General features: G+C 41.8%; 1 protein-coding gene across 2 annotated transcripts; it reads left to right on the top strand.

Moving 5' to 3' along the window:
• Nucleotides 1-2,900: 2,900 nt before the first annotated feature.
• LOC140739810 (WAP, Kazal, immunoglobulin, Kunitz and NTR domain-containing protein 1-like) lies at nucleotides 2,901-23,959 on the top strand. 2 transcript variants are annotated; one of them, XM_073068358.1, is made up of 3 exons: nucleotides 2,901-3,218; nucleotides 9,777-11,295; nucleotides 22,725-23,959. In XM_073068358.1, exons 1-2 carry the CDS (start codon nucleotides 2,958-2,960, stop codon nucleotides 11,265-11,267), a joined length of 1,752 nt encoding a protein of 583 aa, XP_072924459.1. In that variant the 5' UTR covers nucleotides 2,901-2,957; the 3' UTR covers nucleotides 11,268-11,295; nucleotides 22,725-23,959. The 2 variants fall into 2 exon arrangements, with proteins under 2 accessions (XP_072924459.1, XP_072924458.1); XM_073068357.1 differs by lacking the exon at nucleotides 22,725-23,959 and having other exon boundaries at nucleotides 9,777-16,036.
• The last annotated feature ends 1,389 nt before the right edge of the window (nucleotides 23,960-25,348 follow it).

The following is a 25,348-nucleotide window of genomic DNA, read 5'->3' on the forward strand; positions in this document are numbered from 1 at the left end:
TTTTGCTAGCTGTTAAAAAGAATACTTCTCTATATAGGAGGCAGCATGGCAATAAAAAGGATCCGTCTCTGGTTGGCTGCCAGTGATGAGTGGTGTTCCACAGGAGTTGGTGTTGGGACTGCTTCTTTTTATGCTGAATATCAATGATTTAGATGATGGAATAGTTGGCTTTCATGTCAAGTTTGCAGATGAATACGAAGATTTGTGGAGGGGCAAGTAGTGTTGCGGAAACAGGTAGGCTGCAGAGGGACTTAGACAGATTAGGAGAATAGGCGAGGAAGTGGCAAATGAAATACAATGATAGAAAATGCATGGTCATGCACTTTGGTAGTAGAAATAAATATGCAGACTGTTTTCTAAACGGTGAGAAAATCCAAAAATCTGAGATGCAGAAGGACTTGGGAGCCCTTGTGCAGAACACCCTAAAAGTTAACTTGCAGGCTGAATCATTGGTGAGGAAGGCAAATCCAATGTTAGCATTCATTTCAAGAGGTCTAGAATACAAGAACAGGGATGTAATGCTGAGGCTTTATAAGGCACTAGTGAGATCTCACCTTGAGTACTATGAACAGTTTTGGGCTCCTCATCTAAGAAAAGATGTGCTGGCATTGGAGAGGGTGCAGAGAAGGCTTATAAGGATGATTCCAGGAATGAAAGGGTTATCATTCAAGAAATGTTTGCTGGCTCTGGGTCTGTACTCACTGGAATTTAGGAGGATGAGAGGGGGATCTCACTGAAACATTTTGAATGTTGAAAGGCCTAGACAGAGGTGTGGAAAGGATGTTTCTCATGGTGGGAGAGTCTTGGACAAGAGGGCACAGCCTCAGGATAGAGGGGGTGCCCTTTCAAAACAGAGATGCTGAGAAATTTCTTTAGCCAGAGGGGGGTGAATTTTGGAATTTGTTACCACAGGCAACAGGTTGTTGGGTGTATTTAAGGCAGAGATTGATAGGTTCTCAATTGGATACAGCATCAAAGGTTACGGGAAGAAGGCCTGGGAATGGGGTTGAGGAGGGGAAGAAAGGATCAGCTAGGATTGAATGGCAGAGCAGAATCGATGGGCCAAATGGCCTAATTCTGCTCCTATGTCTTATGGTCTTATAATTCAATGTGCACATGTTGTACTGGGTAAAAAAAATCGCACAGCACAAGATTTTTGCACACTGGTCATTACAAATTAGAGGGGACATTGCTCACTGACTAACCTGGCATACAGTACCTGAAATTCCATACTAACCCACAGGGTTAATGGGGTGGGTGATGACAGCTTTCTCGCTGTCCTTCAGTGATGCAAAGCCAAGAATAGTCCTCCCAGTCAAAAGAGGGATTTTGAAAATCATTAGGCTTAATTAAATCAAGGCATTCTGATAAAAATGGTTCCTAAGAAACTATCTGCAGGTTGTAGTGTGGCACTAAACCGGTGGGAAATTTCAGAGGAAAAAACACTGCGTTGCAAAAGGGGCAAAGTACAACCCATTGTTCTCCTTGCTGATCTAAGATTATAAAGAAACAACTTATCTTCCGCTGCCTGAAAGCTTAACCTTGTGGGGCTTCATTCCCTGTGGGAATGAGTGACTGAGTAATGAGCTGGCGAGAAATTCTCCTGTGCATTGACCCGGATGGTCTAAGGGCTGCATTAAGTGAGTTAGGAATTTAAAGCCAAGGGATTGTACTGAAAGTAAAGGCAGCATCCTCGAAATTCTCTGGACCTTGGTAAGTTGCATTAAATGTGGGTACACAGCAGGCATCCCATTATTTTTGCAAGTGAATTCCACTGAGCACAAAGCCCAAGGCATGACTGTAGGATTAATGACCTTGAAGGCTTTACCTCCGCTGAATCCTCTGATGATTAGGGAGATTCTGCTTAAATCTCACACATTCGTAGCACATTCACTGTGAGGTCCACACACCATCACAGACCACTGTAAAAAGTGTCTGTGGCCTAGCACGTCCAGTGCATATCGTCATTTGGAAGGAAAACTTGAGACTTCAGAAAACACATAGTGATTACAATGAGTAACACACATAAAAATGCTGGAGGAACTCAGCAGTTCAGGTGGCATCTATGGAGAGGAATAAACAGTCGACACTTCAGGCCAAGACCAATTCATCAGGAACTGAGGAGGAGCAGGAGAGTAATCCAAAATATATACCCCTTTTTTTCTGTCACTTTATTCTGATGGACAAATCACAGAGGACTGTGGCAAATTCTCAGGGCTGTATGTGGTGACATGTATGTACTCTGATAATAAATTTTACTTTGAATTTTGATAATGCAAATACGATGGTAATAATTTGACCAGGTATCGTAGTCCAGTCTTCCATTCTGCCTCCCACTATTACCTTGATGTGATTTTGCTCCACTTACCACAGGAACTCTTCAATAATTTTGTTAATAAATGTTGTTCTATGGGTTGGTAATTAACTTCTGGCTTCCATCACTCTCATATACTGAAAAAATCTAATCCCACCTCTCAAAGAGTGTTGCGTTAAAAAAACGAAAAGCTTTCTCAATATAACTCAGTCGCACCTTTTTATTTGATTTTGTAAAGTTTTGATATCTCCAAACCTTTGCATTTAATCTCCAGAGTGATAGTTGTGTGCACTGATCTCCCGGAACGACGCTGGCAATTCGGATAAAACCTTGTGTGTTTGAAGTTCTAGGCTCCCCATATCATGTTTGTCCAGCCCGCCGTTGACCAGACGGGGCTGTGGTCTGGGTCACAGAATGTTTTTGATGTTGAAATCCAGACACCTCCCACTTCCATCATGTGAACCGACACTGCTCTGGTTACAGACGGTCCTTTATGTCCCATTACCCAATCAATGGCTCCTTTTCTCCTCCAGCCTCATCCTGAACTTTTAATTCTCTTGGCAAACTATTTTTATTTACCTTTTTTTATTGAGTTTTGAGGGGCGGGGAAAACTATTTTGGGACCTTTTTCCCCCCGCTAAAGATGCTGATGTTTTTGCAGGGACACGTTTACTTCTCAAAGTGCTGCAGAAATGGATTGGGTTTGATGTTTGAGAGAAAGGCCGGAGGAGACCGAATTCAGCCCAGGACACTTGTGATTGTGCTCTGCTTGCTGAGGCTGGCCGGAGGCGCCAGTCTCCCCGGCGGAAAGCTCTCCTATCCCGGCGCCTGTCCAAACCAGCTTAATCCCAACCTGTGGGTGGACGCGCAGAGCACTTGCGAGAGGGAATGCACCGCCGATGAGGTAGAACCAAGCGCTGTAATAGACTTGTGTCCTGAAGTAATGTGCTTGATCTCATTAGAGTGCGATTAGCGATATTAAAAAGAGAGAATTATATGCTGGAGGTGGAAAGGTAGTTTTTCTTAGTCTGAAGCCAAGAACCACTTAACACCATATTGCGACGTCCCGTGAAATCTGCGGCATTTGGGTGCGAGAGACCATTTAAAATGACGTTATTTTGGTATTATTGTGAATTGACTTTGGCGTCAGTTTCGCCCTCAATATGTTGGGCACATGTTTCTTCTTTGTCCGTTCTGGTAGTCCAGATCGAAGTTAAAACAGTCAATTTCAGTATAAGACAGTCACCAGGAAATCCAGTGTTGAATTATGAGGAGACTGCTTTAGCAAAAAGTTAAGAGAAGGTGATAGATGGAGTGGATGAGGTGAATGGAACAGATGCCTTGAAGGGAGGTTGGGCAATGAGTGAAAGTAGAAAGATAAGAATGAAACATAGATGGGTTGGGCTAGTGGTACGTTTCCATATCATATATAAGATTTTTTAAAACTATATATATAATGCTCTTACAGATGCTGTTATAGACTGTAATGTTGTGAGAATGTTCAGGATTTCAAAGTCACTTTTGAAGTGAACAGGTCAGATACGAAATCCTCAAATACAAATGAATTTAAACATTTTTTTTCTGTTTCTACTTGCATGGAGCTTCAGGTGATTCATGTCAAGTAGCAAACATGTAGCAGGGGATGGGGTAACTGTAATCATTATTTCCAGCAAATGGAGATGTTCAGAGGGTTTCACTCAGTCAGAATGATGCAGATTAAGTCCCTTTTCAGAGGCTGGAGCACAGGAGTCTTGGCTGACACCCAGTGTAATAGTCAGGGAATGCTTCTCTGTTACAAGTACTGATTTTGTTTCATTTATTTACTTTTTGAGATACAGTACAATGCAGAATTAGGACCTTACAGCCCCTTGAGCCATGCTGCCCAGTAATTCCCCAATTTGTCCAATCATTTTCCAATAATTGTCCAATCACTGAACAATTCACAATGACCAATTAACCTATCAATTGGTATGTCTTTGGACTGTGGGACGAAACCGGAGCACCCAGAGGAAACCCACACACTCATGAGGAGAGCATACAAACTCCTTACAGGCAGTGGCGGGTATTGAACCCAGGTCAGATGTTCTGTAAAGCATCGTGCTAACCACTACTTAGTGAAATGGGCCTCCCATGCACTCAGACATTTTATTTTTGTTCTTATTTTTTTTGAGATGTGGCTGCAACTGGCAAGCCAAGCGTTCATTGCCCTTCATAACTGCCCTTAAGAAGATGATGGTGAGATGCTTTATTGCACTGCTTCAGTCCTTCCAGTGAAGACCCCCTCCCCCACAGTGTAGGTAGGGAGGATCTTCTAGGATAAAAGGAGAACAGTGATATATTTTCCAAGTCAGAATGGGCTGAGGATTTCCACAATTTTCTATTTTTTGTTGTATTTCTGGCAGGTGCGCTTATTATGTGCTATGTTTGTTTAAATGGACAGGATACAAGGGAAGTTTCTCACTTTCTTTTTGAAAAGAAAAGTGTAAAAGATATGCATCAGGATGAGGGGACACATTGGACCATGGCTTGACGTGTGCAGCAAAACTGAACACCTCACCTCCAACAATGTGGCACTGCTTCAGCACTGCACTGAACAATCAGCTACATACTTGTTTTCAGGCCTTTGAAACTGCATTTGAGAGTGTTTCTGTGATGTATTTTCTAGAATGAGGGCATCCTGACAAGTGGTTAATCCTTAGCAGTCCTGATGAAGGGTCTCGGCTTACAACGTCAACTATTTATTTCCCTGATGATGCCTGATGTGCCCAGTTCCTCCAGCATTTTATGTGTGTTTTCAAGATTGTCAGCAACTGCAGAAACTCTTGTGTATCTCAGTCATTGGCAGTGATGAGCTACAGGATTGTCATAAAAAACACTTAGGACACCAATGTCTTTTAGGGGAGGAGCTCTGGCATTCTTACCCAGTCTGGCTTGTATGGAAATCCAGAGTTACAGCAAAGGGGTTGATATTTCATTATCCTCTGTGTCCTATTGCCAAGCCAATTTTAGATCCAGTGGACCAACGTGACTTGGATCACATAGGATCTCATCATTTGGACCAGGTATCCATGTCAGACTTGTCAAAGGCCTTACTGAAGTCCATGTAAACAACAGCACTGTCCTCAAAATATATATATTTTGTTACCTCTTCAAAAATCTCAATTAAACTTGTCAGATGGAATTTCTTACCAACAATCCATGGCTGACTTCCTTGATCAATTCCTATCTTTTCAAGTGTAGATTAACCAGATCCCCACTATTCTTTTCCATTATTGACCCTACCACTGATGCCCGATTAACTGGTCTGTAGTTTAAACCATTAGTTGGAGGAACTCAGTGGGACGAGCAGCACCGATGGGGGGGGTGGGGTGGGGAGGAGGAACTGTTGACATTTCAGGTCGAAAACCTGCATCAGGAGGGTTTTTTTCTGCTTCCCTTCTTGAATAAAGGTACCATATTTGCTGCTTTCAAATTATCTGACATGTCACATGTGATCAGTAAAGATTTAAATATCTCCATCAGGGCTCCAGAAATCTCTTCCCTTGCCTCCAGGTAGTCCAGGTCAATAGGTTACTGTCCCAGTAACTTAGCCACATCATTCAGAGCTGTCCAGTCAATTGTGATGGACAACAGAATGTTTAATTGCAGCCATATCTCCTACTAATTCATTTCATATATCCTTCAGGGTAAGATTGGGTGGTGCGATTTAAGTTTGACCACTTTTGAATTAAAGCTTTAGGCAAAATTAGGGAAATCTTAGGATCGAACCACACACAGACACTTGAAAGATGAAAGCTCAAACTGGCACACCAGTACAATAGTGAGGGAACATGCAGGGTTTTTCTCAGTTGAGACATAAGCCAAAAGAACAGACTGAAGATGGCAGATCTGAAGTGATTGACATTCAATCTGTTCTGAGAATGTTCATCCTAGACCTCCATGACCCCACTCTAAATTGCAGTTGGGATTTATTAAATCTGAGAAGGGTGAAGGAGTGGACACCTGTGGGAGTACCCTCTGCTCCATATGGAGGCTGACAATTGGAGCCACTTTGTACTGATGAGGAAATCAGATCAAAAGATGATTGTTTGATAATGTTGGTTGAAGGAAAATATGATTCAGGACAACGGGGTAAGCTCCCTTGCTCATCTTTGAAAAAGAACCATGGGTTCTGTTTCATCTATCTGAAAGTGCTGAAGCAAGTTTGGTTTGTTGAGCCACATTGTCTTCCAATTCAGATTGTCAATTAGATTCAGGTCCTGGATTTTACTCACACCCACATTAACCATTACAGAAATATGGGTCCAATCTGAGCTTCCTCGTCCTGGAGTCAGACTGAAAGGACTCTGGCAGCTGGCTCTCACTTGGTGTACTACTGAGGCTCCACGGTTGGAATAGTTCAATAGCCTGTGGCAAGAACCAAGGTTGTGACTTAGACATGATAAAGATAGTGAGATTTTATAATGATATTTAAATTCTGTGACACAGAGAAACATTTAAAAATATTGAGTCATGGATTTGTACCCCATAGAAAGAGATCCTTTAGCCCATCACATCCACATCTACTATTTTGCAAGCACACTCTAATCCACTTTGCATGAGTTAGGGCCATATCCTACTACGCATTGCCTTGTAAGTGTTTAAGCATTGTAATTGCATCTGATTCCATCACTAACTCTGATCATGTGTCCCAGATTGCAACCACTCACTGTATTCAAAACTTTTCCCTCAGATCCCCTTTAAAACCCTTTTCCTAGGCCCTTTTGTTTTTGATGTTCCACTCTGGAGAAAATTTATCTTGACTATACCCTATCTCACAATTTTATATACTTCTCAAACTCCTTCACTCAAAGGGAACTGAGCCCAGCCTATCCAATCTCTTCATATAGTTAAAACCCTCCAGTCCAGGTAATATCCTGGAAAAATCTCCTTCAACTTGTAATAAGTTTTTAAAACTATGTAATTGAATTGTAAATTAACGGCCTTTATTAACACTTGTAGAAACTCCATTAAACAGTTACAATGTTAAAATAAAGTCTAAAATGTAAACACACTGAATTTAGCACTTCTCCTAATCTCCAGATCAAATTTTGAATCCTACACAAAGTTTTGACTGATTTGAAGTCACAGAGGTAACAACAATGTAACTTCAAGAGGTACAACTTCCCAAGGCTCCTACTATTAGAACCTTCCTTCTGCTTTGTCAGCATCTGCTTCAGGCTAATCTACAGAGACTGGTTAGGCAGTGGTTCCACCCTGTTTGTATCTCACAGCTTCAGGATACCTTGAACTTCTCATGTTTCCATGTCACTCAACAATCATGCTAGGAACCTGAATAATATATTCCTTTAAAGTTTCAAACCAGCTAACATGAATTTAAGTTACAAGTAATTCTACTGGCTTTTGAATTTTTAATGTGAAATTTTGCTTTCAGAAACAAATTATCTGCATTGCAGATCTCAGGGAGAAGAAATATTTGTATTAAAATTGTTCAGAAATATATCCCGAAAAACAAAGATTTTTCTTGCATTTGTGTCTGAAGAATTGGGTTTACCTTTTCACTCCTTTTGAACCAGAGTACATTGCAAAGTTTCATATAGATCACTTATTATGGTGACTGCATCCCAGGTCAGTATACATATCTGAGTAGAAAAGTTGACAGATTGGTTTCAAACAGATATAGTAAAATGCCTATAATCCACTGTCCAGTTCTGTAGAAATCTTGATGGTTCAACATTGCCAAGAGAAGTGTCGTGATTCACTTTGGAAGGTTGAATTTAAGGGCAGAATATAGGGTTGAATGCATGATTCCTAGCAGTGTGGAGGAGCAGAGAGGTCCTCGGTTCCATCCATATATCTCTCAAAGTTGCTGGACTTGTTGACAGGGTTGTTAAGAAGGTTTATGGTGTGTTGACCTTCATTAGATGGATTCAAGACCCACCAGGTAATGTTGTATTTCTGTTAAACCCTAGTTAGACCACACTTGGAGTATTAAGTTCAGTTCTGGTCCCCTTATTATAGAAAGGATGTAGAAGCTTTAGAGAGGGTATAGAGGAGATTTACCAAGCTGCCTCGATTAGAGAGCACATCTTCTGAGGATAGGTTGAACAAGCTAGGGCTTTTTTCTTTGGAGTGAAGGAGAGTGAGAGGTAACTTGATAGAGGTGTATAAAGTGATAAGAGGCATAGATAGAGTGGATAGCCAGAGACATTTTCCTGGGCAGAAATGGCTAATACAAAGGGGCATAATTTTAAGGTAACTGAAGAAAAGTATGGGGGATGTTAAAGGTAAGTTTTGTACACAGAGAGTGATGGGTGGGTGCATGGAACACTCTGTCAGGGGTGCTAGTAAACAGTAGAGACATTGAAGAGACTCTTAGGTAGGCACATGAATGATCGAAAAATAGACGGCTATGTAGGAGGAAAGAGTAGGTTAAAAGGTTGGCACATCATTGTGGGCTGAAAAGCTTGTACTGTGCTGTAGTGATTTATGTTAACTGGCTCACCAGGAAATAGTTGCTGTGGTCCTTGTCCTCTCGCTGGGTTCCAGTTCCCACATTCACTTTAAACTCACCTAGTTCATTGGAAAAAAAAGACAGATGGAAGACCATGATCGCCTATGTCATATGACATGGCACATAATGATGACAATGAGTTCATTGCAAAAATTATTGTATCATATACCATCTTAAAAAAAAGCTTGCTAACAGAAATAAAATCCAGTAGTGCAGAAAATAATGTCCAGCATCATCGAAGTTTCGCATGTGATGTATTACTGTACAGAGTTAGTGCAAAACAGACTTGTACCTGAATTCTTGCAGTCAATTCCTCAGCTTCATATACCCCAGTTTGTTTCTGTATACGTACATGGGTGCAGTTATCAGGAAAAAATGGATACACCTTTGAAGAATTTCATTGGCTGTAAAGTGGTATGGAGCGTTTCTGAAAGGGATGTAAAAGTTGCTATATAAATATATGCATATTTATCTTCTGAAAGGTGTATCTGCTACGATGAGGGGTGGTATGGTTTCTTAGTCAGTGTAAATAGAAGGAAGCTGTTGCTATTAGTAGATGGTTCAAAGTGGGCAGGATATATATCGTGAAAGTTGAGAAAAGCTTTTAACATAGAGAGTTATAATCTGGAACTTGCTGTCTATAGAGTGGTGGATAGGGAATCAAACACAGCTTTCTAAAGGGAATTAGTTAGTTTTTGAAGACAGAGTAACTTGCATGATTAATGGAATAGAATGTGGAAATGAAACTAACTGGGTTAATATACAAAGGGCTAGGATAGGCTTGATGGGCTAAGAAACCAATTTCTCTGTCATAAATATTCAAGAAGGTCACTATGGTGGACTGGGTCTTTTGTTCTGTGTGTTGGTTTGCGTTAGGTCTGTGAACACAACAGGATGCAATGTGTGGAGGTAAGCTTCTTTCAATGAGGTGCATTGCTTTTTTTTCAGGATTGTCAGAGCTTTGAGAAGTGTTGCACCAACGTGTGCGGCCTGAAGAGCTGTGTGGCAGCGAGGTTTGCAGACGGCAGCTTGGCATCCCCGGATCTTTCCAAGGAGGCGACGTGCGAGAGGATCGTGTGCACCCAGCAAGGCTCGGAGTGTGATATCTGGGACGGGCAGCCCGTCTGCAAGTGCAAGGATAGATGCGAGAAGGAGCCGAATTTCACCTGCGCCTCAGATGGCCTGACCTACTACAACAAGTGCTACATGGACGCCGAGGCGTGTATCAGAGGCATCAGCCTGACGGTGGTGACCTGCCGGTACCACATCACCTGGCCCAACACCAGCCCTCAGCCACTGGAAACCACGGCCAACCCCACATCTACGAGCTCGCTGGAAGACCACATCCCTCCTGCTCTCTACACCAACCCCTACCACCAGTCCGTCTATGTCGGAGGCACCGTGAGCTTTCACTGCGACGTCAGCGGGCGCCCCAGGCCGGACATCACCTGGGAGAAGCAGAGCGACCATCGGGAAAACATCATCATGAGGCCTGACCAAATGTACGCCAACGTTGTGGTCACCAACATCGGCCAGCTGGTGATTTATAGTGCCCAGCAGGAGGATGCTGGGACGTACACGTGCACGGCGAGAAACGCCGCAGGCCTCCTGAGGGCAGACTTCCCGCTGTCCGTCATCAAGCGAGGCCACTCGGGAGAGGGTGCAGCCAGCAAAGGTCAGCCTTTACCATCAGGAGAGTGCTTTAAGGAGCCAGACAAGAGGGATTGCGGCCACCAGCACGTCCGGTGGTTCTACGACCACAAGAAAGGCACCTGTTCCACCTTTGTGTCCGGTGGCTGCAATGGCAGCAAGAACCAGTTTGAGACGTACGAGGAGTGCAGGTTGGCCTGTGTCAATGAGACGGTGAACATCTGCACTTTTCCAGCCGTGCAGGGCCCTTGCAAGATGTGGGAGGCCCGGTGGGCCTACAACTCGCTGATGAAGCAGTGTCACGCCTTTGTCTACAGCGGCTGCGAGGGCAACAAAAACAATTTTGAGAGCAAGGAGACCTGCGAGGAGACCTGCCCCTTCCCGAAAAACCAGCAATGCAAAGCCTGCAAGCCCCGGCACAAGATCGTGCCCAGCTTCTGCAGAAGTGACTACGCCATCGTGGGAAGGGTGACTGAGATCGTCGAGGAACAAGACTCCGGCGTGGCGAGGTTTACGCTGGACGAGGTGCTGAAGGACGAGAAAATGGGGCTCAAGTTCTTTGACTTCAAGCACTTGGAGGTGATAATGATAAACATGGACTGGAACTGCCCGTGCCCGAACATAACCCTTTCAGATGGACCCCTCCTTATAATGGGCGATGTCCACGATGGGATGGCAGTGCTGGGTGCCGAGAGCTACGTGCGGACTGTGAGTGACAAACGCATTAAAAAACTGCATGAAATCATGGAGAAAAAGACTTGTGAACTCCTGCATCGCTTCCAGGATTAAACCGAATCACCTCACAGCTAGTTCAATGGTATTTGTTACTGTTGATTATATCTTGTTATACCTAGATCCAAGTATAAGTTGGTAAATGCCTTTGTATTTTTATTTATGTGTAATTCAGCTCAAACTTATTTTTTCTCCATTTTTGTTCCATTTTCACATTTTTTCAGTGGCAGTGATCCAGACTCGGGGGTTACTACATATTATTCCACATCAGACCCAGTCAAAGCTAATTTTAAATGCAATCCCTCTGGAAATCAGTCCACCCTAACCCATAACACCTGGACTATTCCTGCTTCCTTTTACCTCTGTTCATTGCTGCCATCACCATTTCCTGGGAGTCTTCTAAGGAGGCATAACTAAGGTTTGCAAAGGAAATCCAAAAGGCATATACAGATGACTGGACTGGGTGCCGGGAAGAAGGATTTTGTGAGTTGGTTGGGGAATCCTGAATTAGAACAAAGAACTGCTAAGAGGAGACCATGAATGGTCTTGACAAGTTAAGTATTGCAGATGGAAATTACATCTATCGGCAGAGAACCAGAAGGCACAATTTTAAGAAAGCACGAAATAAAAGTGGAACACCTAGTGACAGTCAGTGTTCAGAATGCACTGCCTGAAGGGATGGAGAAATTCGTAAAACGATGGAATTCCTGCCGCATGGGACTGGCTATACTTTCCATCGAGTACTAGCCAATAGAATCAGAACGGTGAACTACAGTGTAGCTTCTGAGGGAATGGCTGTACATTGAAGGCAGCACAAAGCATAGGCACTGGGTCTAAATGCTGCGGGAGTTATGTAACTTTTCACTGTCCTCAGACCAGAATCTAGGTTTAGAAAATGGTGAAGATCACGAATCAAGTTGATTCCTTGGCTCACGAGCCCCTAATTTTCAGATTTCCACTAAAAAATCACTGCCTCTTTTTCTCGCTTTAAGATGTAAACCTAAATCTAATAATAATAGTCCAAAACATCCACAAATTAACTAAAAATTATTTTGGAGAATTTAAAGGGGACTTCTCAGCCAATATACGATGGCAACAGTTTTTAAAGAAATGAAACCTCAAGGTCCATTTATTAGCAGCGAACAACAAGCAACACAAAACTATGGTAATAAACAACATGAGTTACATAAACACCTATAAGTCCATCGGATTTTGTGTAGCAAGTAATAGTAGGGACACCCCTGATATACTGAAGGATTACATGCAAGCAATAAAAAGTAATCTATGGAGTTGGCTTTGAATAATGTGCATGTTCTGTATAGGAAAATAGGTTAATAACTGAATTTACAGATACTTCCGTTTCATTATAACAGATGATGAACAAACTTATCACCCAACCAGCTAGTTACCATTGATTGATAAAGGTAGAAATGTGGATTTTAGTAAGATATCTATAGTGCATGGGTCCACAGTAACGTGGCTTTTTGGATTCTGAATTGGCTTTCTCATAGAAGACAAAAGGTGGTGGTCAATGGGCCGAAGGTCTGTTTCCAGTGGTGCTGAGCAGAGACCTGTAAATATTCAGTGTATTATAGATCGGTTGCAGGAGTGGGTAGATAAATGTCCAGTGGAGAATAATCCAGCCAGATCTGAGGTGTTACACTTTGGGAGATCAAATGTAAGGAGAAAGTACACCATTAATGATAAGGTCTTTTCCAGTGTTGATTTGCAGAGGGATCTTTGGGTCTCAGTCTGTAGCTTTCTGAAAGTGGCTGCACAGCTTGATCGGGAAGTGAAGAACGTGTATGGCATACCCGCCTTTTTAGTTGGGGCACTGAGTTCAAGTGTTGGTTGGGAAGATGTGTTGCACCTTTGTAAACTCTAGTTAGCTGCATGAGTAATGCATTCAGTTCTGGTTGCCACATTATAGGAAGGATGTGGACACTTTGGAGAGGGTGCAGAAGAGGTTTGCCAGGATGCTTCTTGGATTAGAGGACATATGGACAAACTTATACAGTGATTTTTTTTCTCTGGATTAGAGAAGGTTGAGGGGGGGACCTAATAAAAGTTTATAAGATTATAAAAGGCACAGATAGAGTAGACAGCTTGTATCTATTCTCCAGGCTCAATATGTTTAATACTAGGTGGCATGCATTTAAGTTGAGGGAGTAAGCTCAAAGAAGATGGGGGGGGGGGGGGGAAAGCAAGTTATTTTTTACACAGAGCATGATGGGTGCCTCAATTGCACTGCCGATGGAGCTTGTGAAGATATTCTTGGATAAGCACATGAACATGCAGATAATGGAAGGATATAGACATTGCGTAGGAAGAAGGCATTTGTTCAGTTAAACATTTAATTACTAGTTTAATTAGTTCAGCACAATATTGTGGGCTGAAGGGCCTGTTCCTGTGCTGTACTGTTCTGTGTTCCATGGTCTAAACCTCTTGCATATTCCAAGCCTACCAGTAAATACACCCGCTTACTCCTTCAAAGGAAAAGAATGGAGAAATACTAGATTAAAAAAACATAGACCTGGATACCAAATTCTCTCAAAACAAACACGACTCAAGCAAATACATGGAGGAAGAAAAACTTAAAGTTCCAAATTAAATGGTCCAAGTGTGTCAGCAGTAATTGGACTGGTTCTCAGTAATGTCCCTCAGCTCCTATATAAACTGAAATATATACATCTACAAAGCAAATCCTACTCCTGGGTCCCAAATGTAATTTATAATTACAAAATGTATTTTGTATTCCTAACTACTAACCTCCAAGCTCTAAAACTTTATGAGCATCTCTGAACTCAGAAAACCTCAAACCCAAACTATTAACTCTAATGGCCTGTGTTCAAACTCAAGCCCCTTACAGTGACCCACTACCCCCATTGCGAAAAAAACATAACTTCATTCTGAAGCTAGAATGCATTTAAATAATCCACTGCCATGATAAGGCCACACTCAGGTCAAAGGAGCAACACCTTATATTCTGTCTGGGTAGCCTCCAACCTGATGGCATGAACATTGATTTCTTGAATTTCCAGTAATTGTATCCCCCCCCCCCCACCCTTCACTGTTCTCCATTCCCATTTCCCTCTCTCAGTTTATTTCCTTACCTGCCCATCACCTCCTCCGCTTCCCTTTCCTCCATGATCCTCTTCCCTTTCCTATCAGATTCTCCTTTTTCCAGCCCTTAATCTCTTCCACCAATTGACTTCCCAGCTCTTTACTTCACCCCTCTCCCCCTCTGGTTTCACCCATCACCTACTACTTTGTATTTCTTCCTCCCCTCCCCCACCTTCTTACTCTGCCTTCTCGTCATTTTTTTCCTGCAGTTCTATTGAAGGGTCTCGGCCCGGAACATCAACTGTTTACTCTTTTCCATAGATGTTGCTTGGGCTGCTGAGTTCCTCCAGCATTTTGTGTGTGTTGCTTGGATTTCCAGCATCTGCAGATTTTCTCTTGTTTATGATTAGATGATATCAAGCCTGTTTGCTCTTGCAACAATGTGCATCCTCTTTTGGGAATAGGACATTTACCCATGAATCCTCTGTCATAACCCCTGTTTGTTATGGATTTCAGCAAATGAACTAAAAGCAGTGATGGTTGTCTGACAAGATTGTGTTCATTTTCTGTTCTAAAAACATTGTATATCTGTAAATCAAGTCCTTACCATATTTCCTTATACTGTACAGAATATATGGTACTTTTTAATATGAATTCCATACTTTTCATTGCTTCCATGTAATCCTTTAGTTTATTAATGATGTTTTTCCTGTAATTTGATTAAAGTCACAGTTATCAGCAAACTAAGAATCTCAACGGAGAAGATTAATGAAAACAAGAGGGTCACTTATCCTGTTGCTCATAAGCTCAAGTCATCAACCTGATGTTCTCTTTTCTGGTTTAAAACAAAAGTCTTTTTGATAATGCTGTAGTAAAATGCACACTACATTGCAGCACCAGATACATACATCATTGTCGATACTGCTCCACTACAAAAATCTGAAAAGAGCTGAGCTCAAAATTGCCATGCCTCAGGCAAAGCAAAGATTAAAAAAAAAACTTGAGAGAAGTTTGGTTTAGGCTGCCAGCCAGAGTAATTGCAGTCCTTGTTTAGGCAGCGAGTCTGGAGTTTGCCACTCCAGTAACAGGGATAATTGCATTCTGAAATGATGGAAGGAGCTCGATGGCTTGGCTCCAGCTGAAGCTGTGGATGACTGAGGCATTGAGTTGTCTTGGACGAGCACTGCTGAGTGCACTGGAAAGATGAATTAATTCTAGTATGGCTTTTGTTCAAATACCGAGAAATAACAAGGTCCCTAAAACTGGCTGCAAGTGCTGACGTGATTTTATTTGCTCAGTTCCTGAGGGAGGGCAGCGCTGTCCGAGCTACTGACTTTGAAAAAAGCCGTGAACTGAGGCTTAGCCAGCCCTTGTAGTTCCACAAGAAAGCAGGATTGTCTCAGGATCCTAGATAGATAGATAGATAGATAGATAGATAGATAGATAGATAGATAGATAGATAGATAGATAGATAGATAGATAGATACTTTATTCATCCCCATGGGGAAATTCAACTTTTTTCCAATGTCCCATACACTTGTTGTAGCAAAACTAATTATATACAATACTTAACTCAGTAAAAAAATATGATATGCATCTAAATCACTATCTCAAAAAGCATTAATAATAGCTTTTAAAAAGTTCTTAAGTCCTGGCGGTAGAATTGTAAAGCCTAATGGCATTGGGGAGTATTGACCTCTTCATCCTGTCTGAGGAGCATTGCATCGATAGTAACCTGTCGCTGAAACTGCTTCTCTGTCTCTGGATGGTGCTATGTAGAGGATGTTCAGAGTTTTCCATAATTGACCGTAGCCTACTCAGCGCCCTTCGCTCAGCTACCGATGTTAAACTCTCGAGTACTTTGCCCACGACAGAGCCTGCCTTCCTTACCAGCTTATTAAGACATGAGGTGTCCCTCTTCTTAATGCTTCCTCCCCAACACGCCACCACAAAGAAGAGGGCGCTCTCCACAACTGACCTATAGAACATCTTCAGCATCTCACTACAGACATTGAATGACGCCAACCTTCTAAGGAAGTACAGTCGACTCTGTGCCTTCCTGCACAAGGCATCTGTGTTGGCAGTCCAGTCTAGCTTCTCGACCCATGGTCTAGACCCATGGTTGAAATAATTAAGGTCAATGAGTAATTAATCAGAAAACAAAATAGCTCATCTGTGCAAAGGTAACCACAAAGGTATGCACTTGCCTATGAAGCAGGTTGATACCATGAAAGAGGCTACATAAATGCAAATCTTGTTTTTCTCTGACCAACAGCCTGGAGATTCATGCAACGTATGACTTATAACTCCACCTGCATCTTGCCAGGTCTAGTCACCTCACTGCAAGGAGGATATGAAAGCAATACCAGGATAAAGTTAGGATTTAGAGGGATGTTGCGGAGCTGGCAAATTACAATTATGATGGAAAAATTTACACAAGATACTGGAGGAACTCAGCAGTTCAGGAATATATATGGAGAGGAATAAACAGTTAATGTTTCAGACTGAGTCGACTGTTTATTCCTCTCCATAGATGCTGCCTGACCTGCTGAGTTCCTCTAACATTTTATGTGTGTTGCTCTGGACTCCCAGCATCTGCAGAATCTCTTGGGTTACTGAGGGAAGAATAACTGGCCTGGCGTTGCTTGCTTAGGGACAAAGGAGATTGAGAAAAGGGTTAATTGAGATGGGTAAAACTCTAGAAGCCTAGATTACGAACAAGAACACTGTACTTGTTTTACATAGATTGATGAATTATGAACCAGAGATCATAGAACAGTTTTGGCCCACAATCTTGTTCTGAACCAGCTAAAAAGTAAACCAAAAAAACCCTAAAACTAATCCATTCTACCTATGCTGTCTATATTCCTCCATCATCCTCATATACATGTGCCTATCTAACTATCTCTTAAAAGTAAAATGTTATTTTTTAACTCAACGAGGAGTGAGGTTTTATAACCCATTGCAATAACTTCAACACATTTCATAAATTTCTGAATGTCATAAGCTGCAAGGACAATGGACTGAGAGAAGAGGTTGACCTGAAGTCCATTTCTGGGCTGGATGGATGTGGGTTGAGTGGCTTCCTTCTGACGGTTTCAGAAGGCAGCTGTGATTAACGTCCAGATGGGAAAAATAATGGTAAGTGGTCTTCCAGAATCTAAAATAAAATTGTAATAATGATACCCCAGGCCAGCACTCACTGCAGAAATATGTCAATTCAGCACTACAGTTTCACTGAAATTATTCCTTCATCCTAAACTTAGAATTCTTAGGACATTTCTCTTTAAATTTTACAAAGATGCTGATCCATATTGTAGAAAATTTTGATCAGGTTTAAACATCAGATCCAACATTAGGTAAAGTGGGCTTTGGGACAAGGCTTGGGAAGAAGTCAGTGAGGAAAAGGAGTGTGTGCCTCACGCGTTCTTTTAAAAATTCCAACTGAGTAATGAGTTTTCTCAGCATGTTGAAAATCAAGAAGTACAGTTCCATTTGAACTGTTCACAGTGTCTATACATCTCAAAATTGCCAATAACGTACCAATTAATTGATTCTATTGTATTCTGCTGTTCTACTGGGAATGCTTACAAGAAAATGAGCCACAGGGTAGTATATGGCGATTTTGATAATAAATTTACTTAGGACTTTAATGTAGTCTAGGAATTAATGTAACAAATGTAGATCAGTTAATGCTCCAAAAACAGAATTAGTGATGTTCTCTCAAGGATATGTCCCTCATGACTTGTAAAATTATAGTTAGTGTTGCTTGTATCCACATTAGATCACAGATATCAGAAGGTCAAAGCATCTTTTACACTGAAATAATTGGTAACACCATCAGTCATGAACTATGAGGTTTGGTCCTGTACATACAGCACAGAAAAGGCCAATTGGCACTGGTTAGTTTTGGTTATGCTTCACAGATAATCTTCTTCCACTTCTCTTCATCCCAGCCCCTTTCGATGCGGTCTAATCATCAAGCTCTTGACTGTGGTTGCACCATTCACCTCGACTTCTCCCTGTGCTAGTGAGTTTTACATTCTCTGTGGATACAACCTTCCTTGGATTTACTGTAATTTACCTTCCAAATATGACAAACACCCCCCTCCCCTGTGCAGAAGGCAGAAGATCAATGTTGAACACAGCATGTGAGAGGGCTGAGTGGCCTGTTGTTCCCAGTTTTTGCATGGAAGTGAAAACATTCCTGGAACCTTTCTTTGACTCCACTGCTGACTAGCACATGTCCCAGGACCTGTTGCAGTCTACTTGACCCACTAAGTATTATGATTTTGTCACTCAATCCCAATCCTATTAATCCCGATTTTGATTTAGCTTATTGATCCCTAAGTACTCTTGACTTTAAGAAAACACCTATTTTCTTGATAAATAACTCAATTTATTTAGCGGCTGCCTCTTCTGGAACAATGTGTTTAAAATGATAGTCAGTGTTCTCCAGAGATACTCTTTATTGAGACATCTAAGACATTAGGTCACAAGGAGCAATGCTTGTCCATATAACATAGAACATAGATCCATCAAGTGATAAGAAATCGGCTGGTCTTTTACCCAGTTCTGTTATTTTTGACCCATACCCACAGCAGCAAATATGATGTCACGTGTTATAACATGAGCTGTCCTTTCACTGTATTAGGAAACTTTATATTGTACCGAGAATTGAGTATTGTTTGAAATTTCAACGTTGGCTGAAGCCAATACATTTTTACCAAATGTCAACTTACGTAAAGCATTTCATGACCTGCATCTTGTCACAGATGTAGGCATTACTTGGCAGCTACAATCCTCAACAATCCTCATGTTGAATATATTTAGACACCAATGGGGGAAGTCATGGAAGTTTTAAGAAAAGTTAAATAAAAACCAACACGAAACAAGAAACATGAAGTCACATTTGGTTCACTAGCATCCTTCAGACAATGACAGTCACTCTGACCTATATGTAACTCCAAGCTAACCAACGTGGTTCACTTTTAATTACTTCCTCAGTTTAGGGGCAGTTGAGGATACACAATAAATGCCAGCATTTCCATATGCCATGGACAATTAATAAAGAAAAACTTCCAGAAGAAATGGAATGGGCTAAATGACCCTCAGACTTGTTCAACCATTCAACAAGGTCATGCTTGATACTATATCTAACCCCTCTAAGCAGGGACCACAAAATATAGGGGCATTTGGTCCAGCAAGTCTGCTCCACCATTTCATCATGGCTGATCCATTTCCCTCTCAGCCCAAATCTCCTACCTTCTCCCTGTGTTCCTTCATGCCCTGACAAATCAAGGATCTATCAACCTCTGCCTTAAATATACCCAGTGGCTTGGCTTCCACAGCCACCTGTGGCAACAAATTCCACAGATTCACTACTCTCTGGCTAAAGAAATATCTCCCAATCTCTGTTCTAAATGGACATCCCTCTGTTCCGAGGCTGTGTCTTCTGGACTTGGATTCCCCCGTAATCACTTTAAAATTATTCCTTCTTCTATTAGCCATTGCCATCCTTGGAAAAAGTGCTGTCTATCCTCTCTATCAATGCCTCATATGATCTTTATTGAGTCACCTCTCATCCTCCTCCTCTCCAAAGAGAAAGCTCTAGTTCACTCAACCTTTCCTCATTAGACATGATCTCTAATCCAGGCAGCATCCTTGAAAAGTCTCCTTTGCTCTCTCTCTCTAAAGCTTCCATATCAGCCAATTCTCAAAAATAGTGGTGTGCCATGCTGATATTGAAAGCACCTGAGCTTTGGCTAGAGGAGAGCTTGACGTATCAGATTATCAGAATGTGCTCTCGGGTTTCTGTGAGGTTCGCTTTGTCTACGTGCTCGCCATTGTGCAGATGGAATCCAGATGCAGTGTGTGTTGAGGATTAAGCCCCAAATCCTGAGGCAGCCTGCAGCACTGGACTTCAGGGAGCTTCTGAACATTGAAAAATAATGGACCTGGAGTGTTAGATATTACTGGGAGTTCTGCTTCATCCTGCTGATCTCAATATCCCTGCGTTAATTTAGATTGTATTTGGACAAAATGCTGATAGACCTCATGTCAAGCTGTTGGAAGAAGTTGACATTGAATCTCAGAGAAACACAGCATGGAATCAAGCACTTCCATCCAACTTATCCACTCCAACCAGCTTGTCCCATTTGCCTGTATCCCTCTAAACCTCACCTACACATGTATTTACCCAAATTATGTTACTGTGCCAGTCTTGATTATATCTCCCATGTCCCCAGCTGAGGTAGAAGACATCTTGAGCTATTAAAACTCAAAGTGTTTCTTAGGCTAATAAATGCCACAAAGAGTAAGCAGCAACATCCCAAAGTTGATGCCCCATATAATGTCTGTAGGTTCCTTTGCTGGTCGTTATTAATATAGGCAGATTTACCAAGAAACATCCTTTATGAAAGAAAGCCAAATCTCAGATAACAGGATTGGCTGGTACAGTGATGTACCAGAAATCATTCCACAGGTTACACATATAAGAAGAATCAGAACCAAGTTCATGTCACTAACATACGTCATGGAGTTTATTGCTTTGTGGCAGTAGTACTGTGCAAGACATAAAATAATTACTATAAGTTAAAAACTAAATAAACAGATTCACTCCTTTGTTTTTTTGTGGACGTTTGTGAAGAGAAAGAATTTCAGGATGTGTATTGTATACATTTCCCTGACATTAAATGTACCTGTTGAAATAATGCAAAAGGTGAATCGTGAGGTAATGCTCATGGGTTTGTAGACCGTTCAGAAATCTTGATGGCAGAGAGGAAGAGGCAGCTCTCAAAACAATGAGTGCGGGACTTCAAGCTCGTGTACCTCCTCCCTGATGGTAGTAATGAGAAGTGGGCGTGTCCCACGATGGTGAGGTTTTTTAATGATGGATGCCGCCTTCTTGAGGCATCGCCTCTTAAAATGCCCTTGATGACAGGGAGGCTTGTGATGGAGCTGCCTGAGTCTTCAACCTGCAACCTCTTGCAATCTGTACATCGGAGGCTCCCGAAGAGGCCGTTGTGCCACTGGTCAGAATACTCTCCGCTGTGCAAAAGTCTTGGGCACCCGAGATTTTTTATATGGTTTCAGATAATACAGCCTCCAAAGATCCCTGATCTCAATATCATCAAGGCTGTCAGGGATTACCTGGAGAGACAGAGGCAGGCAAGACAGCCAAAGTCTGCAGAAGAACTCTGTAAGTTCTGTAAGAAACTTGGAGCAACCTACCAACCGATTTTCTTATAAAACTTTAGAAACTTCTCATTTCATTATTTTTTTAAATCATCTTCGCTGACAGACTTTTTTTTTTACATGTGACTAAGACTTTTGCACACTTGTGTACTTCTAGAAATTTTGCAAGTCTCTGGCGACATACCGAATCTCCTCAAACTCAGTAAGGAAGTAGAGGCACTGGTGTGCCTGCTTCGCGATTCCATCAGTGTGTTGGCTCAGAATTGATCCTCCGTGATGTTGATGCTGTTCACCATTTCCATCGCTGACCCTTCAATGAGGAGTGGTGTGTGCTCTCCTGACCTACATATTAACACATACTGTATATTATAAGTGTTAAAGGCATATAGACTGACACATTTACGACATCTCTACCTCAATTGCCCACCTCTGCATTGGTCAAAAAAGCTTGGAAAAGAGATGGTAAGATTGTTGGAAGTTTCTGCCTACAGCACAGATCACAGGAGGAAAGATGCAAGGAAGAGTTATTTGAGTGGATGCATTTACATCAAAACATCAAACAGAATCTTTCAGGAAGAGCTGGAAAAACGGGGAGCAAATAGCACTGAGACTCCCTTTACACGGTCACTTGAAAGAATAATTTTCCATTGGAATGTAATGCATCACAGAATCTCAACATAGAAAGAGGGCATTGGGCTCTTTTTCATCTGGAGGGCTTAAGTTATAAGGAGAGTCTCGATAGGCTGGAGTGGAAGAGGCAAAGTATGACCTTTTGTGGGTATGTCACCTCATGAGGGAAATAGACAAGGTGGATAATCACAATCTTTTTCCCAGGGTAAGTGATTCTAAGCCTGGAGGACATAGATTGATGGTGTGAGGGGAACGATTTAAAGGAGAACTGAGGGGCAACATTCCACACAGAGTTAGTTATATGGAAAAAGCTGCCAGAGGAAGCTATAGAGGCAGGTACAATTAAAGGATATTTGGAAAAGTACATGGATATAAAAGAGCCCTGAGGATATGGGCCAACACAGCCAAATGGGACTAGTTCAGACAGCTACCTTTGTCAGCACAGACAAATTGGGCCAAAGGCTTGATTTCCATGCTGGATAACTATGTAAATCTTATCTCTTTGAGAAGGAAATTTATTCCTGCCCAAATCTTGCTCTTTTTGCAAACTGATTTTCTGCTAAGCAATATAATCCAATTTTGTTTTGAAAGTTGAATTTGAATCTGCCTTTACTACTTTTACAGGCCATGTGTTCTGGGTTATAAGAGCCTAAGCTGAAGACCAGCGTTCAGACCTAACCATAGCAGTTGAAGAATTTTATTACAAGAGATTAACCCAAGCTGCTGAGAGCATGGTTTCCAACAGTAGATTATAAAAAGGATGGAAAGAGGACAGCAAGATAAAGAGAAAGGGAAGTAATTCAAAGTTCAAAATAAGTTTATTAGAAGTACTCTATACTACCTTGAGATTAATTTTCTTGCAACAGAATAGATTTAGTGTAAAACTACATACCAGCAAAGACTGACAAACAACAAATGTGCAAAAGAAGACAAACTATAAATAAAATAATTAAGTAAATAAAATTACTGAAAACGAGTTGCATTATTTGCAAAGTAATAAGTAATGCCAACATAAACAGGGTGAATAATGATCCCAATTTAATCAATTATGCCTTTATTAATGCTAATGCAGATGCTTTTATTGACCACAGATAGATTTATAAAATATGATAACAACCCTGTTATAAACTCGGCTTTCTATTCAATATTCATTAGAAACCAACTAAGAATGGTCAGCTTTTGATCTGTACCTCCCCCTTATGACCACAGCTGGAAAAGCAAGACTTTCATAAAGGCTCTCGCATCTGTTGATTAATACAATGAGCTGGAAGAGTCTGCGAACAAATCAATTGTCGTTCTTTCTTCTGTCATGTCTCATTATTGAGCTTTGGGGGAAGAGCTTTAAGAGAAATAAGATGCAGAGTTTAAATAGTCTGGCACAGGCTCAACTGTTAGAAGGACTAGTCTGTGTAAGTATCTTTAATTTATTCTCCATGATACTGGAGAAAAGTCAATAATTTAAACTGACAGGCTAAGGTACCTTATTTGTAGAAGAACTTAGTTTGCGCAAGCCAGCATTTGTTACCATGTGCTTTCTCCCACTTCCAGGAAATTCTATGCTCAATAATGTAGCCAGTGACGAGACCCAATTCTGAATGTGGTTCCAATCAATATTACAAACTGTATGTTACAGTGGACTTTTGAGTGAGATATTCAGGCTGAAATTTAGGCTCTGTCACAGATGTGTTTAATGGTTAGTTTATATTTTTTTAAAACATGTCAATGTAATATCATCTTGTGTATATGTGATGCAAACAACATCTGCTTTTGTACCTTGCTGTTAAGACCAAAATATAGCAGATAACTCAGTTCTGAAGCTCTAGTGACTGCATTGTTTAAAGTTCATCCACGCGTGGAGGCTTGTAAGACATGAGGACATGATTTGTCCTAAACGGGAAGTATTTGAACCATATCATAGAGTTATACTGTGGAAACAGGTCCTTTGGCCCTGTTCATCCATGCCAACCAAGATGTCTGCTGAAGCTAGTCCCATTTGTCTCTTTTTGGCTTATTTCCCTCTAAATTTCTCCTAACCAGGAACCTGCCTAAATGTAGAAACTGCCTCTACAGATTCCTCTGGTGCCTCACTCCATATACCCTCCATTGCTTTCTGTAAACGTATTCAGAATGGTTTACAACAAAAACATTAAAAATCATGGATTTGAGTTTAAACTTTGACTCCTGCGTGCCTTCCCCATTCCGCGACGTTATATGTGAGTTGTGACGTTCTACTGTACAGTTTCGCCTCTGTGCTTGTAATCTCTGGCTGCAGGAAGGCTGCTCCTTCTCCCCTAAGACCACACAAATGTCTTTGGACCACAAGAAGCTCTTGCCCTGGATGGACAGGCCTCAGGCTGTGGTCCAGGGCGAATTGACGGGCTGGTTTGGGATGAGCAGGTAGTGATGGGAAGTGACTGACGCTTTCACGAAGTGATGGTGGGGTGGGGTGCGTGTTTGAGGGGAGGACACCGGTTTCCCATGCCTGCAAACAAGGTGATGCGAAGATGTAATGATCCGCTGGCGCTCAAACGCTGCAGCACGACTTCACAGTCAAGACTCAGAGTGAGCCGGCTGGCTGACCCTCAATCACAGGACCCTACTCTCTTCACTTGTCTTCTTAGAGTTCTGCCCTCTGCTTAGTCAGAGGAGGGTTCTGCTCACGATAAAGCTGGTGGGTAATGGACAGTTAGGTGGCTGCTCCGGCAGTTCCCACAACTTCCTGAGCATCATCCCGAGCAGCTGCATCACTGCCTGGTTCGGAAACTGCACCATCTCGGATCGAAAGACCCTGCAGCGGATAGTGAGGTCAGCTGAGAAGATCATCGGGGTCTCTCTTCCCGCCATCACGGACATTTACGCTACACACTGCATCCGCAAAGCAAACAGCATTATGAAGGACCCCATGCACCCCTCATACAAACTCTTCTCCCTCCTGCCATCTGGGAAAAGACACTGAAGCATTCAAGCTCTCACGACCAGACTATGTAACAGTTTCTTCCCCCAGGCTATCAGACTCCTCAATACCCAGAGCCTGGACTGACACCAACTTACTGCCCTCTGCTGTGCCTATTGTCTTGTTTATTATTTATTGTAATGCCTGCACTGTTTTGTGCACTTTATGCAGTCCTGGGTAGGTCTGTAGTCTAGTGTCGTTTTTGTGTTGTTTTACGTAGTTCAGTGTAATTTTTGTATTGTTTCATGTCGCACCATGGTCCTGAATAATGTTGTCTCATTTTTACTGTGTACTG

Source organism: Hemitrygon akajei, chromosome 16 (genome assembly GCF_048418815.1).
Source record: "Hemitrygon akajei chromosome 16, sHemAka1.3, whole genome shotgun sequence".
NCBI lineage: Eukaryota > Metazoa > Chordata > Chondrichthyes > Myliobatiformes > Dasyatidae > Hemitrygon > Hemitrygon akajei.